This window comes from Malus sylvestris, chromosome 6, assembly GCF_916048215.2.
Source record: "Malus sylvestris chromosome 6, drMalSylv7.2, whole genome shotgun sequence".
NCBI classification, from domain to species: Eukaryota; Viridiplantae; Streptophyta; class Magnoliopsida; order Rosales; family Rosaceae; genus Malus; species Malus sylvestris.
Genome location: NC_062265.1, coordinates 19,006,670 through 19,026,713, shown reverse-complemented (window position 1 = coordinate 19,026,713; position 20,044 = coordinate 19,006,670). Strand labels below are relative to the sequence as shown.

General features: G+C 41.6%; 1 protein-coding gene across 1 annotated transcript; it reads right to left on the bottom strand.

The window, feature by feature from the left end:
* Positions 1-1,768: 1,768 nt before the first annotated feature.
* On the bottom strand, positions 1,769-2,761 carry LOC126625188 (heavy metal-associated isoprenylated plant protein 39-like). Its single transcript, XM_050294266.1, has 3 exons — positions 2,665-2,761; positions 2,385-2,463; positions 1,769-2,130 (listed from the first exon to the last, which is right to left on the bottom strand). Exons 1-3 carry the CDS (start codon positions 2,671-2,673, stop codon positions 1,955-1,957), a joined length of 264 nt encoding a protein of 87 aa, XP_050150223.1. The 5' UTR covers positions 2,674-2,761; the 3' UTR covers positions 1,769-1,954.
* Positions 2,762-20,044: the final 17,283 nt, after the last annotated feature.

The following is a 20,044-nucleotide window of genomic DNA, read 5'->3' as shown; positions in this document are numbered from 1 at the left end:
AAGCAAAAGTTGATGTTGATGTAACTGAGTGTAGCTTCAAATATTTTTAGTAAAAATAGTATATTTATAAAAGTCGACGTTGATGTAACTGAGTTTAGGCATTAATCTGGTGCAAGCAAATCAAATTTTGTTTTATAGTTAGAAAAAGAGGACCCAAATATCAGGAGAACAACCTGGTGAAGACTGGGGAATACCAAAACCTTGCACAACCGGCAAGGAGAAGCCAAAATTAAGAAAAACCCAAGAAGAGACAGAGATCTTCACATGAACAAAAAAAAAATAGAGAGAGAGAGAGAGAGAGAGAGAGAGAGAGAGAGAGAGAGAGAGATATTTTCACGTAGATACAGGGTAGAGGTCCGGGTTTATTATCTCGATTGATTTCAGGGAAAGAAAGTCGGGAAATCTCCATTGAATCGGAAGGGGGAAGGCTGATGGTCTCCGGTGCTTGTGCTTTTGGTACAAAGGCGAAAGAGATTCTAAATGACATTTTGTTTTCTTGTACATGCAAGTACTACTAATTATCCACCTTATTTCTCTACCCGCCTTATGATGACTTGTCATCTATATTTTCAGTATAAGGTTCGTGAGAAAATATGACAAATGATGAGTAGCAAAGAAAACACTCTTTCTAACTATTAAAGAATTCATCAATATTTTCTTGTAGCTGATAGCGTATATGAAATAGAATTCAAAAGCGGTGAAAGATGGGATTTACATAAATAAATTAATAAGAGGCATGCAGGGGATTCCATGTTGTACAATACCTTGCCATTAGACATGTTTTGTATGATGAGCATGGATTTATTTGTATCAGCGTTATGCCTCTTAAATTAATTAATTAAGGGGATAACTTGATATAGATTCAATTTTGTGAGCTATTAGTAGGATTAGTCTATTTCATTGAAATAGGTCCAATAATTGAGATTCCACGTATGCTTATTTGTGGTTTGTACCATATTTACCCCTTAGGCTTATGAATTGTAGTAAATACACATAATTTCTTAATTATGGAATTATTTGTGGTTTAACTAATCCCTTAATTGTAGGATTAGTTATAGCCATATAATCACCTCAACGCCAGTCCATTTCATCCCTCCTATTTTCCTTCTTCCAAACAATTCCCTCTTAGATCATGGAATCAATCCTTCTCTTTTTTGTCACTTCTTTTCATGGGTGATATTTTTGTGTTCTTCCCTCCAAATTTGTTCCTTTAATGGAGGTATATTATATCATATTTATATTTCTATGTTCCGCCATGTAGGTTCCCAGCATTTTCTTCCATTATAATAGGTAGTTTATTTTTGTTTTGCAGGTAGATTATATATGCTTTGTAGGTGTAAAGCATCTTTCTTCCTATATAATAGGTAGTTACTAGATTATATCGGTTTTGTTTTCTTCATAAATAGTAGGTAGTTACTAGATAATATTTTAGTTTGAGTATTTAAATATTCAAAATTTAAAAACTGAATAAATGATTAAAAAAATTAAAGAAATTAAATATTTTTATCTGAAGGGGCAAAATTGATATCAAAATATGTAATTAGATAACTGGACTCAGTCCTAAAACATTTAGACCTAGATCCAAAAGCCCCTTAATTAAATTCGGGAGTGCTTCTCTTTCTAGTTTGTTCGAAGAGATACCCAGTGCAAATCCTATCTCCACGTAAAAAACATGAAAACAAAATAACATCATATTCAAAGAAAAATCATACACTCCACAACCGTTATTAATGTTTAGTTGAATAATTGACGCGCATAGAATCTCAAGAATATGCATGATTTGTTTCATTAATTTCAAATGAGTAATGCTATTTAGCACATATTCATTACTGATACACCCTTTAATATGGATGCGTCTTATTTACAATGGTATACTGTTAACAATGAGGTCGGAAGCATTATTAATTTCAAATAGATGTATATATAGGGGCCATCTCCATCAAATAAACCATGATCATTTCTTTCCCTCCTTCTCTTCTTTTTTCTCCTCCTTCTCTTCTTTCGCTGGACCAACTGATACTATATCTATTTTGCCTATTTTCTTCAGCTTTTTGGCTATTGCAATAGTGTCCATCTCTCCTACGACCGTAAGCTTCTGCTCCTTCAAATCAGCTGCAATTGAGTCAACCCCTGTTTATCAACAAACAATTGGTCATTCTGCAAAGTGATCTCATTAGTACAGGACAAAGGGATTGCAAAATCCGCATGGATACAAATAACAATGGGAGGTCGCCTCGATTGAGCGCATTAGCAAACCCTACCAGAAACTGCCCCCAGCCTATTCCCAGCTAAATTTAATAAACTACAAAATAAAGCGTCTTGCTCCAAGTAAGAGCAGGTGCATAAATAAATTAAAAGAGACTTGGAAAAATTAGATAAAAAACCGTATAGGTCAGCAACGGCCTCTATGGCTTTCTGCTTTGTCTTCTCGTCATCCATAGTCATGATCCTCACCACAACTTTCTACAAAAACACAACATTGGAAATAAAATTGAATCTTAATTTCCTTCACATGCAACTCACATGCAACTAGTATATAAGTTGAAAACAATAGTACGTATCATAACGCGTGAACGAAAAAGTAGCTATCAAACTAGAATATATTGTTATTTTCCAACAATATATACTATTAAGATGAGAAGAATAATAAAGACTTGACAGTACCTGAGCCATATTGTCTTCACAGTTCTGAAGCTATGGAGTTTTAGTCAGAGAAACAGTAATCTAGAGAGAGAAAGTGTAAGCTATCGAAGAAGAATAAGGAAATAGAATCTGAGAGAAAATGAGAGTGTTATTACCTTAATATCCAAATGATACACACTTGATTTATATAGTAATAATAACAAAACACCTAGACTCTATACTATTACAAAATTACCCCTTATCTAACTCAATTAACACTAATGTGACACGTGCTGTTGTGTTATTATATTGAACCTTAATGTAGAACGAGGGTTATGGTTTTAAAGAGCAGCCTACAAGAAACCAAAGATCTAACTTCAAAACTTGTGTTTCAACGAGGTGAGTCACTTAGTACTACAGTTTAATAGTATTGATCTCCACCTATAAGTGAGAGGTCTTAGGTTCGATTCTCGCCAAAAGTGAATTTGAACCATATTATTATTAGCTCATTGTGAGGGTAATCCCACCCTCTCCCTTTAGTGTAGATAATATATGTTGACCCTAAAAACTACCAAGCCTACATGGCGCACAGGCCGAGTAATCTATAAGCTAACTACGTCCTTCGGTGAATGCGGGGCGTGCCAACTCGTCGGCCGAGCTCGGCCGAGGAGTAAATTTATTGATGTTGCATTAGGTGCGCGGCTGACTTCTGCGTCTTGCGATTGCGGCTGAGAAAGGAACACGTCTTGGCCTTTTGGGCTCTCAAACCTGAAGACAAGGTTACTATTCTTACGAAGTTCACGAATCGCCGTCATCAGATTCGGCCACAGTGATGTTATTCGTCAGAGTAAACTCTCGTCGAATCGACACCAAAGTGTAAGGGCACAAATACTCAAAGCGAATATAAGTCTTAATAGTGAACGTGGTTCGGCCGTCTGAATGTCGAACACTAAATCCCACTTAGGAGTATCCAATCATAAAATAACTCGGCGTGCAATGCGCCGAGCTCAATAAACTGTAACACCTCACTTCACCGAGAAGGCTAATGAGATGACCTCAATCAATAAGGATTCGGAAATCCTTCTTGATCGAGACTTGGATAGGTAACCAACCGTCCTCGCCGCAGTGATGTTGATGCCAACGAAAGATACTGCGAGACCGGCTAATTCTACGATGACAGAGCTATCTATGCCAACTTAAGATATCACCAGTTGTTTTCACAGTGCTGTTGATGCCAACGGAAGATGTGTCAGCGAAAAAAAGAAAATAAAAATCTCAAAGTTGTTGAGAGAGTTTGCGCAGGGCAATTGTGCGTTGAATTGGAGGGGCTTTGAATGATGCACAGCCTCCTCTATTTATAGCATTGGATACCTTTAAAGCCGAGTTAAAACCCTACTCGGACTAGGTCTTCTTCTCCTGATCAAACACCAACTCGACCAGTCCTATTTTCACTATAATTATGAACCTAGTCCTTTATCGAGCCGGATTCGTTTTCGGGTTATTGATCTTGCCGAGACTCCTCATTGCACCAGGATTCGACTCGTCTTGCGATATGGCATAATTGACCCGGATTTGGAAGCCCACGACCTAACCGGTCCAGAACTAACTGATCCCTGAGAACCAAATCATGTCGTAAGGCTTTCTGGGCCGAGAATAATTCTATACTCGGCCCAAACTAATATTTTGGGCCCAAACATTGCCCCTTCGCTTCTGAGCTCCTCGGCCTGAATTCTTTGGTCGAGTTTTGACCTTGAAGAAGCGAATCTATCACTCAGAACCCAAGTACTCTATTTCCAAGGCACATTTATTGAGCACGATTGCACGATCTATAAATACCGAAATTCTCTCATTTGTACTTCACGCTTTTAAATTTTCTGAAATTTCTCGCCATCATTCTCCAGTGCATTTCTTCCTTTCGGGTCTTCGTTCTTCAATCTTTAACCCAGAAAGTTCTTTTCTTGTCATCCCTTCAACCATTCACCATGGCCTCCTTTATCTCTAAGCTTTCTAAGGAGTGTGACCAATGCCAGAAAATCATCGATCAGAGTTCAATCAAAATCATCCGATTTGAGAGCGACATGAGCACCCCTCATCAAATCTTAGGTCCTCTCTTTAAGGCGGCAGTGTCATCGACCATCACTGGACTTCTCCAGGAGCACTGCCTATCACCCTTGCTACAAGGGTTCGACTGGTCGAAGTGGGATGTGGCGAGGCCTCAAGGCTCTTGGCCCTCGACCACTACAACCTGGGCCGCTTGGGTTGTACGAATGGAAAAGCTCTTCGGCGAGCAATGGAAAGCCCTAGGAATCTACGACGCCATTCACCTTTCGTCTATGGAGGTCATTTTGGACAAGGAGCTCCTCCTAGCGGCTTTATGCTTCTGGTGTTCAGCCACTAACACCATGGTCCTCCTTCTCGGCCTCATTGGCCCCACCATCCTCGACCTTACTGCCATCTTGTGGACTTCCCCGACTGGAATCCCAGTCGACTCTGCCCTCCCTAGGTACCCGTCGAACCTTAATTTGAAGGCGCTCTTTGACAAACGGGCCCTTGAGACGCTAAGCAGTGAAGGCCAAACACCCTCGAAGGAAGAGGTCCACAAGCTTCACAAGAACTTCTTCAACTACAACACCCTCTACCTCTATTTTGCCGGCTGATGAGAAGAGACTCAGCGAGAAGGAGAACACGAGGCGTTCCTCTTTTATTGGTACAACAAATTTATTTGTTGTACCAAATCTAACAAGTGTTTGGTCGAGAATATGCCAGTGGCGGAAGCCCTAGCTAGCGGCCATACTCTAGCACTCAGCCCAGCCATTCTCGCCCACATCCTACCGAGACGACCTTGGATAAGGTCGATCCGCAGCAGAATGGTCCCCTCTAGGTCTTCCAACTTTGGCTGCAGGTCTACTTTGCTCCTCTTCGGCCGACGATTGCTGATTTCTCGCCTACTGAAGCGCTCGGCCCTCAACTGGCTTTTCGGCCAATCCCTCATCACCAAGCCGAAGAAGTGTTCAGATACTTCTTCGCTCTCGACGACCTTTCTAATGACGAGTTCTTGATCTGTCGTCGTCGAGAATACCCTTCGTCGATCAGACTTCCTACAACAGCATGGGGTGCGGACGAAGATGTTAACCTTCGTCAATCTTAGGGGTCTTTCGTACTTGCCCGCGACCTACCTCTCGGCTGTGAGGGTCGCCGAGCGAGTTGGGAAGTGTATCATCCTAACTTCCTCGCTTAGCAACTTGGCTATCTCCAAGGTTATCCAGTCCCTCTTCTTTCCTCAAGGTCGGTCCTAAGCCGCGGACGTGAACCTAGCTCTTCAGAGAAGGAATGCACCGACGCCAAAAGGGAGTTCCAGGAGCGGTGCCAGAAATTCCGCCTTCGACCGGCCACTCCAGAGACTCTTTGTACTGACACCTTCGGTGACTGGTGGGAACAGTATACCCAGCAGTTTTTTGGTGTTCCGGTCGAAACCGTTTTGAATAAACTCTTCGGTGGTCGACTTAAGAAGGCTTCTGCCCCCTAAGCCCAAGGTAACGGTTTACTTCTGCCTTTTTCCTTCAACCTTAAACTACTGATCTGCTTTGCTGATTTGCTTTTACTTTCTCAGGTAGCCGGTCGTTGAAAAAAATGGTGGTGGTTACTACGGCTGCGGCCGAGAGAAAATCGATCGTCTCTAAGAAAGCAAAGACTGCTGCGCAGGCCTTACTGAGTAAACGGCCTCATCGAGAAGCCAAGCCGACCACCGAACCTTCTCGGCCCGCCAAATGGATCAAAAAGCTGGCGAAGAAAGGAGAACGGGAGATTCACGTCATTTCTAGTCAAACTACGGGAGCGACAACTCCTAGCGTTTCCCCTTCTCCCCCCATCGCCCAAGCCTTGATCGAGAAACGGCCAAGTCCGGCCGAAGAAACAGTCCAAACACGGCCTGTTTCTGAGGTTGGTAAACCAGTTGTTGTTCCACCGGTCGAGGCTGCACCTGTCCTGGAAAAGGCAGTCCCTGCGACCGAGAGAACTTCCCCTGCAAATTCAAAACCCTCGGTCTTCGTTCTGGAAGAGAGTGAGGGGAGTGACGAAGCTCCACTGGCGAGTCACCCTCGTTCCCGCCTTCAACCTCCTTCTGTGTCCGAGGTGGCTGCCCAAGTCTGCCCTCTTACGGCCGACCGTGTCAAACGACCTGCCGAAGAGCCAGCAGCGGCGACAGAAATGCCCACTTCTCCACAGGACCAGAACCTTAATCCTGCGTCCGAAGCGGCTATCCCGGTAGGCCCTTTTACAGCCGACCGTGGCAAACGACCTGCTGGAGAGCCAAAGGCGACGGTGGAAACGCCCATTCATCCTCAGGATCAGGACCTCGATATTCCTCTGTAGGAAGCCACTTCGGCCTTCGTAAGTACCTTCTACCGCCTTTCCTTGATTATTTTTCTATTATAGAACTCTAAACCAGGAAAGTACTAACTGTCAGGTGCCTGTACACTCTTTTCATCGAAAATTCTATGCACCGAAGGGTGTTATGTCTCTTGGCTGCCTCAGTGGCCATCGAACGTAGATAACCTCCATCGACCGCGTGAGCTGAGAAGTAATCTAAGATACTGGCTCGACCATTAAGTTCTTTAGGTTCGAGCAACGATCCTGAAGACATGGCCGAAGTCTCTTCTCGGCAAGTTTAAAAACAAAACCTTCTTGTTTATCTTTTTATGATTTCCTTGAGCTTAACCTGATTTTGTGTGCAGGCTTCATGGGAAGTCGAATTTAAAGCTCTCTTGTCCAGCACTACTGGAGGGGCTGGTCCTTCGGCCACCACAACTGAAGCTGCTGATTCAACTGCTCTAGCTCGGTTGTGAGAAGTCTTGTCTCTTTCGGCATCGCAAGTACTCGAACGCAAAGGTCTAGATTTGCTCGGTGCATGTCTAAACGACCTTGGAGCCGATGGTCAACTGAGTGGCGAGGCTATCGTTCAGGCGTCGTCTGCCTTGGAGCGGGTTCGGGAGACCTTTAGTATCTTCGAGAATGCTCTGAAGGTCGAACAAGACCTGTAAGCTGCCACAGCCGTCCAAGATACTCTCCGTCTGAAGATTGATGCTTTAAAGGAAAAAGGAGAGGCCTTGGCTGACCTCGATCGTCAAATGGCCGAATTGGAGAAACGAAGGTCGGCCATTGCTTCCAAGCTTGCTAAGGACTTCGAGTCGGGCGGCAAAGCTTGTTTAACCGAGTATGCGGCAAGCACAAAACGGGTCGAGCAATTAAAAATGGACAAGAAGAACCGGTAGGCCGAGGTCATAATGGGCGAGGTGCGGTGGTTGGAGCTGAAGGCCCTCCTCGGCACTCTTCTTCCTTCTTCACCTTGAATATATTTAAATGTAAACTGATCGACTTATTCAATTTGTATATACTCTTCTCGATCTTAATGAACTGATTTTCTATTCCCGCATTTCCCATGTGACCGGATAGTATTTCTTCAAAAACTTCCCATTAATTGGTAGTTTGTAAACTAAACCGGTCCGGTCTCTAAGATGATATGCCCCTTTGCCGTATATTTTATGTACAACATACGGCCCTTCCTAATTTGGAGACCATTTGCCGAACCTAGGGTCCTTTAGTCCTACTGGCAACACCGTTTGCCAAACCAATTCTCCCTCGCCAAATGTTTTCTATAGTACCTTTTGGTTATAGGCTTGCTCGGCAATCCGTTTTTATGCCACCAGTAAGTTATAAGCATCAAGTCGCGCTTCCTCTAAATCTTCTAACTTCTGTCTCATGGACTGATTATATTCGGCGCTGAACAAACTACTTTGTTCAATTAGTCGCAGCGAATTTATGCTTAACTCGACTGGTAACATTGCATCGTGACCGTAAGTTAGTGCATACGGGGTTGTTCCGGTCGCCGATCGGGGTGATGTTTGATATGCCCACAAAGCCTCATTCAACTTTAAATGCCACATGCCGGGCCTTTCCTTTATTATTTTCTCGAGAATGCCGATCAACACTTTATTACTTGCCTCGGCCTGCCCATTTGCTTATGGATAATACGGTGTAGACTATTTAAGTCGAATTTTCAAACTTGTCGTATATTCTCTAAACCTCGCGGCTATAAAGATTGTGCCATTATCAGTTATAATCATTTCTAGTACACCGAATCTGGTCACAATGTGTTCTTCCACAAAGTCGCAAACTTCTTTAGACGTTAGCTCGGCATATGATTTAGCTTCGACCCACTTAGTGAAGTAATTGATTGCTACCAGTATCCATACGTGCTTGGCAGCCCCGGAAGATGGTGTGATTGTACCGATTACGTCCATGGCCCATCCTCTAAACGGCCATGGTTTAGTGACCGAATGTAATGACTCGGCTGGGGCAATGAAAATTTGGTTGTACCCAGCATGTCCATCCATAAAGGATAAGATTGCATGATTTGCCACGGCATCGATTAACAAATCCAAAATCGGCATTGTATACTCATCTTTGGGAGTTGCCAGATTTAGATTTCTGCAGTCGATGCAAATACGCAATGCACCACTTTTCTTTAAAACAGAAACGATATTAGCCAACCATTCAACGTATCGAGCTATCCTAATGAACCCTGCTTTCAAAAGCCGAACTAGTTCATCCTTGATACCGAGTTGCACTTCGGTCGAGAATCGACGAGGTGGTTGACAGAAAGGTTTACATCCAGGTTTAATACGTAACTCATGCTCGACGAAAGTGCAATCTAAGCCAGGCATTTCATGGTAGCTCCAAGCAAAACAATCTTTGAATTCCTCAAGCAGGGCACGAAGTTTGGCTTTCATAGGTTGAGGAAGTAAAGCACTAACAAATAAAGGTCGTGGGTCATCAGCCGTCCCAACATTAATTTCCTTCAAGGGATCTTTGACTTGGGGCCGATTGTCTTCGATCTCGGCCGGGGCGGCTTGAATTTTATCAAGAGATAAGACAGGACCATTATCTCCTTCGGCGAGGAACTCGACGAGGTTAACGCCTGAATTTGGTTGTTTAGATATAGTATACTAATGAGCCAGCAGTCGTTCCATAGTAGATGAAACCGCAGCCCGACGTTTTTCCCGATCGGTGTCAAACATCGGGATCGGGGATGAAGTTAGCTAAACTGAGTTTCGCTAAATCCTAGTGGACAGTTTCGGCGCTAACCTCGATAGCTTTTTTAACAGAAATCGGAGTCGACCGTCTTTCATCATTGAAACCCTGTAGGGTGATATAGCCGACGTGATCATCATAATACCATGCTTGGATCATGTTAGCCTCAAAGGGTTGATTATCAGCCTAGTGAACAATGACCAATTTGCCGTCCCAAAAGACGAGCACTTGATATAATAATGAAGGAATACAGCTGGCTTAATGAATCCAGTCTCGACCGAGCAATGCATTATACTCGGTCTTGGAGTCGACAATGAAAAAAGCGGTCATGTGATTACGGCCGGTAATATTTACTGCTAACGGAAGTACCCCTTTGGTTTGGGATTTGTCTCCGACGAAACTGCTCATCGTGATCCCAGACAGAATAAGTTCGTCATTGGAGCGACGTAAGGCCTTCATGATGTTTACAGGCATGATATTGACTGTGGCTCCACAGTCGATGAAAACTTTGGAAACTGGATACCTTTCGATATGAGCCGTTACATACAATGGCTTCAAATGATGAAGTTTGGCCGATGATGAACGAGGAAACAATTCGGCCAAAGCTGCTTTTAGACTATCATCTTTTGTTGTTAACTCGACTTCAGCAATAGTTACAAAATCAATATGACCGGTTTCCTCGGCAACTACATCACCATCGAGGAAATTCGGTTGAGCTGTGCTTGACTGAAAATCAGTGGGCAAAACATGGACCATACTGATTTCCATGTTATCCAGGATTGACGGGCCCATCGGGTTATGATCCTCTTCGCTAGCCTCGTCTCTTTCCTGGTTGGCGACTGCGGCATCCGCTTCCGTCAGAGTTGGACGAAGAGACTCTTCTGCTCCTTCTTCAATGGTTTGGTCCCACTGTGTCTCTTTGGCAGCTTGTTGGTTCTGCGTAAGTGCCTCAGGTGAGCCTGAGATCGAAAGTGTGCTTGGTGCCAGGATCCGAACTTGCGCCTGGTACTGTATACGGGCATCCCTGGTGTCGAGATAGGCATCCAGCCGTGCGACACGTGCTATTTCATTGGCTGTAAGGCCGAAGAGAGAAACAGCCGAAAATACTTCGAAGTGATATCGTAAATACTGAAGGTCTTCCATTGAAAAAGGAAGGTCGACTGCATCGATATCAGTGTATGGGTCGACTTCAAAACCAAGGACACGAGCTTCTCGTATGTGCTGGAACCTAGCTTTCAATCCTGGGTCTGAGGTATTCTGAATGATTCGCTCGGCATCTGGGCAAGTTAGGACAAGATCGATTGTGTCTTGACATGCTGTAGGCAAACCATACAAATCGTTGGCCGAATGTTTCTTATGAAACTCTCGCATATATTCCAAGGCCTTCTCGAGGAATGGTGGATGTAAATTCCGTCGAATTTTGATCAAAGGTTCTCATGTGGCTGGAGGGGTCAATTTGCTTTCAGCTTCTTGCCTGAAATGCTCGAGACGTGCCTTCATCTCCCCGGGTCGAAGAAGAAGTTTAATCCGTTTATTAGCCTCTTCGAACGTGGTTTCAATATCTTGATTGACCAGCTGTTTCCCTTGAACGAATTTTGTCATAATCGTTGGAGGTGGTTATTCATCGTCGTTGGCAATTGTGTCATTCGGCCGCCATTTAAAGACCGAAGTTTCTTGAGCTGCCCATCGACGGGCCATGCAATCTATTCTTTGGTGCCGACGTTTCTGGGATTTGGACAGTGCGGTGTAGACGCCCTTCAAAGAGTGATATGTATACCAACGTTGGTCTCTAGGTTCGGGAGGTTTGAAAATTTTTTGGCTCCGCGATGATTCCGAGCTGTTAGAGTTACGTATATAGTAATCCTCGTCATAAAACGGAGCATCCTAATTGAGGCGTCGTCTGAATGAAGGTGTCTCTTCCATCCTCACTTTAGGACTGAGCCTATCAAAAACCCCTTGATGTTGGCCTGCGTTGGTCACCTTTTGCTGGGTTGCGGCTGTAGGTTGTTCCATTATAGGCGGAGAGGACTTTTCCTTTGGCTCAATGTTGACATTTGCTTTACATTTACTGCATAAAACCGCCGTCCCACTGTCTTCATCAGTGCTGTAATATGTCATAGGCTTGACAATAGCGGGTCCCGTTAAAGTTGTAGGTGGTTCGTTTGAACGAAAATTAGCCATGAAACGTGGCCGAGAGTTCTGATTCCGAAAGCGTTGCGTCGTAACAGCTTCGGCCTTCCCTTTTCCTTTGTCCTTAGGTAGGCACGCATCTACCATATTTACTTTTGCCGTGGGGAATGGGTCAGTATCAACGCTCATCTTCTTCTCTGGAAATCTCAGTTTGCCATTATCAATCCAGCTTTGGACGTTGTCTCGAAACACGACGCAATTATTTGTCGTATGTTTGCTTGAATTATGGTATTTGCAATATATCTTTCCTTTAAGCTCTTCGACCTTGGGAATGTTATGTCTAGGCCGAAGTTTAATGATCTTTGCTGATAACAATTGATCAAAAATTGCATCGGCCTTTGTAATATCAAAAGTATAGACCTTTGACGTTTTCATTGTTTCTTCATGGGCCGAGCGGGTCTTGGCTTCCCTAGAGTCAATTTGAGTCAGTGCCTTGCAAACGTATGGCTTATCTATGATTATCTTAGCTACATCCACGCTAACACATTCACCTTCGGCCGATGCATAATTGACAGTGGGATTTTTGTAAATTGTCCCTCTGGACGGAGCTTTCGAGATCTTCTCTTCACGGAGCAAATAATCATATTGCTCGACATGCTGGGCTAGTTCATACATATCCCGAAAATTTGCCCCCAAGAATTTCTTTTTGTATTCTACGTCAAGACCATTCAGAGCAAGTCTGACGAACTCGACTTCAGGGAGAGGTACCCGGCACCAATTCCTGGCTGATTTAAATCTGGTAAGATAATCCATTGGTGATTCGTCGGATGCTTGAGCCATCATTGCTAACGAGGATACTGACACTTTCATTCCTGGCCGATAAAACTGCTCATGAAATTTCTCGACCAACTCCTCCCAGCTCTGGACAGAATTCGACGGAAGGTTCACATACCAAGCAAATGCTGAACCGGTCAGCGAAAAATTGAACAGTTGCATCTTGTGAAAGTCACTATTGACATCTCTGCATTGCGCGGTGAAACGAGCCACATGTTCCAACGAGGATAAGGATGATTCTCCGGCGAAAAGGCTAAAATCTGGGATTTTGAAACCTCTAGGGTTTTCAAACTGTTCCACATAAGCCGGATACGGATGTATAAATTTAGAGAACTTCGGCCCTTTCTTTATGGCCGAATCGATCATCCGTTGGACCTCAGTCATATCAACGGGTGTTGCTTCCACTCTCTGGTCAGATCCGTCTGACCTACTGTTCGATCCTCATCCTCTCTCCAAGTTAATTGGTTGGAGCCGCACAGGGATTGACTCGGCCGGTGCACTTGGTAATAGATTATTTCTCGGTGGCAAATACTGGGCAAGATCGAAAGTCCTACCGTCGTTGACCTTACTAACCAGTATTTTGAGTAATCTGGTTTGTGCCTCACTGGTATTGCGTATCACGTCATGAAGTTCCTCGACTAAACGTCTGTTCAACCGTCCGAGATTGCTCGTCAAGCCGTTTTCGAAGAAACGACCTTGTTGGTGGATCAGATCCTTCGCCACCATCCTCGTCACAATCCTCTATTATCCCTTCATTGAGAACGCAGGTGTTCCTGTTGGGGATTTCAAGACTGCGAAACTGACCGCCGAGACTAACTTCCCTTTCTCGGCGAGTCGCGCTCGTGGACTCAGCGCTGATGGGATTCTGCGCATGTGGCACACTGTGTCCTATATTCTGAATTGGTACATCGGCTGTTGATTTTGCCATAGCTATTTTCTTTTTTACCAATCGTGTTTCAATTGGCATGAACTTCGTAGTTTAGCACTGGGTCCCACTAGGCGTGCCAAAATGTTGACCCTAAAAACTACCAAGCCTACGTGGCGCGCAGGCCGAGTAATCTATAAGTTAACTACGTCCTTCGGTGAATGCGAGGCGTGCCAACTCGTCGGCCGAGCTCGGCCGAGGAGTAAATTTGTTGATGTTATGTTGGGTGCGCGGCTGACTTCTGCGTCTTGCGATTGCGGTTGAGAAAGGAACACGTCTCGGTTTCTTGGGCTCTTGAACCTGAAGACAAGGTTACTATTCTTACGAAGTTCACGAATCGCCGCCGTCGGATTTGGCCACAGTGATGTTATTCGTCAGAGTAAACTCTCGCCGAATCGACACCAAAGTGTAAAGGCACAAATACTCAACGTGAATATAAGTCTTAATAGTGAACGTGGTTCGGCCGTCTGAATGCCGAACTCTAAATCCCACTTAGGAGTATCCAATCATAAAATAACTCGGCGTGCAATGCGCCGAGCTCAATAAATTATAACACCTCACTTCGCCGAGAAGGCTAATGAGATGACCTCAATAAATAAGCATTCGGAAATCCTTCTCGACCGAGACTTGGATAGGTAACCAACCGTCTTCGCCGCAGTGATGTTGATGCCAACTGAAGATACTGCGAGACCGGTTGATTCTACGATGACAGAGCTATCTATGCCGACTTAAGATATCACCGGTTGTTTTCACAGTGCTGTTGATGCCAACGGAAGATGTGTCAGCGAAAAAAAGAAAATAAAAATCTCAAAGTTGTTGAGAGAGTTTGCGCAGGGAAGTTGTGTGTTGAATTGGAGGGGCTTTGAATGATGCACAGCCTCCTCTATTTATAACATTGGATACCTTTAAAGCCGAGTTAAAACCCTACTCGGACTAGGTCTTCTTCTCTTGATCAAACACTAACTCGACCAGTCCTATTTTCACTATAATTGTGAACCTAGTCCTTTATCGAGCTGGATTCGTTTCCGGGTTATTGATCTTGCCGAGACTCCTCATTGCACCAGGATTCCACTCGTCTTGTGGTATGGCATAATCGACCCGGATTTGGAAGCCCATGACCTAACCGGTCCAGAACTAATTGATCCCTGAGAACCAAATCCTGTCGTAAGGCCTTATGGGCCGAGAATAATTCTATACTCGACCCAAACTAATATTTTGGGCCCAAACAATATCGTTTGTTAAAAAAATGAGGTGAAAGGACGATCGATGTTCATATATACAGAAAAATCATGTGGCACTACAAAAAAAAAAATACATTGTTCAGAAGAAAAAATTTTGTCCCACAAACTCACAGTTTGTCACTTTAGATTTTGCCCGACAAACATTCGTCTGGCAAAGTTCATTGTTCGAAGCTCGTTGCATTAAATTTTGCCTTACAAAAATTAGAAACCGTTGGGCAATAGAATTTTGCCCAACAAATCTTCCGACCACCCTTTCCTCGAGCAAAATTTCGTTGACCAATTTTGCTCCACAAGCAATACATGCTTGACCAAAATCTTTCATTCTCCAGAGTTTAAATTTACGAAGAAAAAAAATATATAAGATACCCAATGAAAATTTCATTGGTAAGTTTTATAATTAAACAAACAAACAAAAAATATTGCCCGACAATGACCTTTTGCGCAAACATTTTCTAATATTTAAAAAAATGACATAAATTATAAAAAAAAATTATGCATACAGTACACTTTTAATACTTAATTGTATATTAAGACAACACTTTTTAAATATTTTAAGGAGAGACAAAAAATTAGGGTAAATTACACTTTACCTCAGGTTTGAGGTCTATAGTAACCTCATACAATATCTTCAAAACATTTCACTTTCATATCTCAAGTACTATTTTATTTCAATATAATACATCTGTTACATTTTCCATCCATTAATATGTGAAGAGCTAGCGTGGCTACCCCATTTGTGCCACGTGGCAAATATTATTATTTTTTATATATTAAAGTATTATAATAATTTACCCTATTAAAAAAAAAAAATCTTAAAACCCAGAATCTCATTCCCCCGACCACCTCCCTCTTCTCCACTCTCTGCACCTCCCTCGCAAACCCCCACCTCACCCCCACTCTCTTCACCTCCTCTCCTCCACTCTCTTTACCAGCTTTAAGCAAGTTCATACCGAGATTCCGACGATTACCCACTTCTTGCCTTCGGATTCCATACCTCCGTCCACCACCTGAGACTTCTTCTAAAAACCCATGTCTCAATTTCTAAAGAAATTGTTATTTTCTTCGCCGAAATTGAGCCAAAACAGAGCAAAAAAAAAGGTAGGATTTTGATGCGAGAATCAGAATAAATCTAGGGAAAAAAAAAGGGTTTTGATCTGGGAATCGGAACAAACCAAGAGAACAAGCTCAAAGAATCGGAGAGAGAAATGAATGAGCTAAGGGATTTCTGGGAAATGGGTTTCTGGGGGTGGGAGGGGAGGTGGGGTGGGGGGTTGCGGGGGAGGTAAGGCTTTTGGGGTTTCAGTTTTTATTTTTTTTATTTTTTATTTTTGTTTTTTAATAGGGTTATAATATTTTAATGTATAAAAAAAATTGCCCCATGGCACAAAGTTGGCAGCCACGTGGCACAAATGTGGTAGTCATGTCAGTTCTTAACGGATCAATGGATGAAAAATGTAACAGACGTATTATATTGAAATAAAATAGTATTTGAGGTATGAAAGTAAAATATTTTGAAGATGTTGTATGAGGTTGCAATAAACTTCAAAGCTGAGGTGGCAAAATGTAATTTACCCCAAAAATTAATACATGTGAAATATGTCATCATTGGCTATTTTTTAAGTTACAAAAGTATCCTTTATTAACATAGATGTTAACATTACAATCATTCATATTCTAACCTACATTTTCTACCCAAACCTAAACGCCAACACCCCACAAAATAACATAACATTCATCAAACCCCATGCCCGCGTAGCCATACTCCATTCCATCCGTACAAAAACATTCATCATAGGCAATTGGGGTCAATGAGATTTGGGAATTTTTTTTATTAATAATGGGTATATAAAAAGGAAAGGTCCTTTTTGATTATTTTTTTATATGAACAATGTTCAGATAATGCATTCCTGATTTTGCCTCGACATATAGTAATCAACATTTCAAAGTGTTGCTTTGTTTTTTTTTTTTTTTAATCATTTTTCAAAAGCTTACATAAAGTCATCAATAAGACAGAACTTAGTTATTACGTGAATGCCAAGTTAAATTATTCCAAGATTGTGATTGTGTTCAAGAGGGCAATGCTCAGACAAAATCAGAAGTAGATGAAATAACGGAATACAAAGGTACAAGAAGATAAATATGAGTCGGTCATGCTTGAGTCTTCCTTTGTTTGGCTTACTACTACAGCAGCTCTTCTCTAACCCTCTTCATCTCCATTGTCCTTCTGAGTCTTTCTTACTTTTCGGATCTTGATATAACATTAATCATTTGTGTCTTGATGAACCAATCTAGCCAATTATGGGTATGATTATATAAATAATTTTGTTCAATCATTAATCAATGAAATAGCTTAATGAGCCAATCTGGGCAATTCTTGGTGGCCACCTCTACTCACTTGTTTCACTTGTCTTGGCCCATGTAGCTGATTGGTATGTCGCAATTCTGAAAGTTGTTAGTTGTTGGTTGTTAATTGTGAATTTGCTTTTATAGAAAATAGTTTCACTATAGCAATTTGGCTTCAAAGTTCAGCCACCCCAATGTTGAATCATGGATTCATGCTTGGGCATGGTAGACTCGTAATTACTTAGAATGAGATGATCATGCAATCATGATCCAGTCTATGAGTGCACACTTAGTTTGTGAGGTAGATGAAGTAATCAGCTACAGTAATATGGAACTGAATTTGAATATATGCATTTACAAATTAGTTGTACTAAAAAGCATACCATCTACATATATTTGAACTAATTATGCAAAAATAGTCAAGGATGAGTTGAACTGATTCTGCAAAAATGGTCAAGGACGAGTTGAACTGATTTTGCAAAAATGGTCGAAAACGGGTTGAACTAATTCTGGAAAAATGGTTGAGGACATGTTGAACTAATTCTGCAAAAAGTTGGTCGAGGACTGATTGAACTGATTCTACAAAAATGATCGAAGACGGGTTGAATTGATTCTGCAAAAATGGTTGAGGACAGGTTGAACTGATTCTGCAAAAAATGGTCAGGGACTGATTGAACTAATTCTGCAAAAATGGTCGAAGAAGGGTTGAATTGATTCTACAAAAATAGTCGATGATGAGTTGAGCTTATGACATATATTAATTTTGTTGGAGTTGTGAGGACTGAGTTCTATTAACAGCCCTAAAGCCTTAGGGGTATAGCTGATATTTTAAACATTGTTTCTATGTTTTTGGGCTAGGTTTTACTTGTTTTTATGTTTTTGTCTCTCCTTGACATGTTTTAAAGCTAGTGGAGTTTTTTGAAATATAGTGAAAGTTTTTGTCTCTATATATAAAGCTCCCAAAATTATATTTATTTCTAATTAATTAATTTTTATTATATTAATCTCCCAAAATATCACAATATTAAAAAAAAAAATTTAATAATTAAAACTAATATGTTCGCATAATTATGTGAAAAAAAAAAATTTTCAGTGGGAAACAACTTCACACATCCAACTGCTATACTCTAAAAGACGTCCATCTCTAGAAATTATAAAGTTTGAAAATAACGGTAGAGTCGGTGTCAATCATCCATCATCTGCTCAAAATCATGGGCGGATGGGTTAAAGCTTCATCATTATTTTCTAAAGTCTTTTAGTGCATGTGCAGGTTGTACATCAACTCCCTGAACCGTAAAATCCACAGCTAGGTTATATAGTTGGACATACCCGGTACTTCCACGTCGATCTCAAAGCTATTATGAACTAGATAAAAAACAAGCGTTAGTTACGAAAATACACTAATTAAATAAGGAATTATCTAGAATAAGTAAACCTATTAAAAATAATAAATTTAAATAAAACGCACACTTACCGAGAGCACTGTTATCATTGTCATCTTTACCTAAGGGAAAAGATATTCTTCCATTTAAAGCATCTCCACCCGTTTTATGAGGGCTAGGGCAAGAGTAAGGGTAATTCGTTGCCCTTACTATTCACTCTAAACAGTAGTTGTCTTTGTGCAACTCCATCCGTTTGGAAAGAGCAAGGGTAAAGGCAAAGACAATTACTAGTCACAAATATAGTTTTCTATTTTTAAATTATTAAAAATATCATTGGTGAAAAGTTAAAATATTTCTAAATTATTAAAAAAAATCATATATTTCTTTGAGGGGTAATGATAGGGAGACCAAATTTTTAAACCAAAATTTGTAAATAAAATGATGCGGACGTTGATAATTGGATTATTACTTAGGTGTTGATTAATGTGCTTATTTCCTTATTGGTGACACATCATTTGGTTTAGAAATTTGGTTTAAATATTTAGTCTACCTAGCATTACTCTTCTTTGACAAAGCTAAGCCAAGGCATTCAATACAATCAATGGCTGACAATTATTTCTCTCTTGCCCAACTTGCCCAACCCTTCCCGTGAAGTCGATCTGCTCTTTCTCCCTCACTCCATCATCTACTCATTTAAAAACCAGAACATAGAGAATACAACCATGGCTGCCATATTTGATTTGATGACATCGATTACTAAATTGTTGTAGCGCATAATGTTTGAGAATTACCCAACCTTTGTCACCGCCGTGAAACCCGACCCGGCTGACCAGATGGAGAAAGCCAAGAAAGATGAACCACGGGAAAAGGAATCGTCCTCATCGACCCTTTCAACCAACGAGTTGTGATGATCAAAGGCGATTCTAACTTTGATTCTTTGTTGCAGGAGCTGGACAATGATGACACCAATTGACGCCATGCGGGGTGTCCACTCAGCTGGAGAGAGACATTGGGTTCTGCGGTGAATTCATGTGGAGTCGATGCTGACGTCACCTATTGCCGGTAGGCTCAAAGCTTGGCATCGTAAGGCCATCTCCAACCGAATAGGTTATGTTTAGCCCCGGTTCAGATTCTAACCCTGCAAGAAATTATTTTTTTAATGAACAGTGCATACCATATTTATATATTATCTCCAATCGAAGGAGGCTATTTTTTAGCCCCCTCAATAATTTATTATTTTAAGTTTGTTTTTTAATTTTATTAGTTAATTGAATTAAACTACCATATTAAAATAAGGTTTCCGGACATATTTTGAGTATCATTTGTTGCCAGATGAATAAGCCTTCAAACATATTTTGACCGCCACTTGAACATGTGGCCATTCAAAAATTATTGAAAAAATTAAAAGAAAGATTATTGGAAGAGAGGGGTGTGTATGAAAAGAGTGTTTGAGGTGAACAGAATGTGAAGAATTGAAT

Coding starts and splice junctions, on each gene's coding strand:
- LOC126625188 (XM_050294266.1), bottom strand. Junction 2,131..2,384: donor GGCCGTTGCTGACCTATACG/GTTTTTTATCTA, acceptor GTTGATAAACAG/GGGTTGACTCAATTGCAGCT.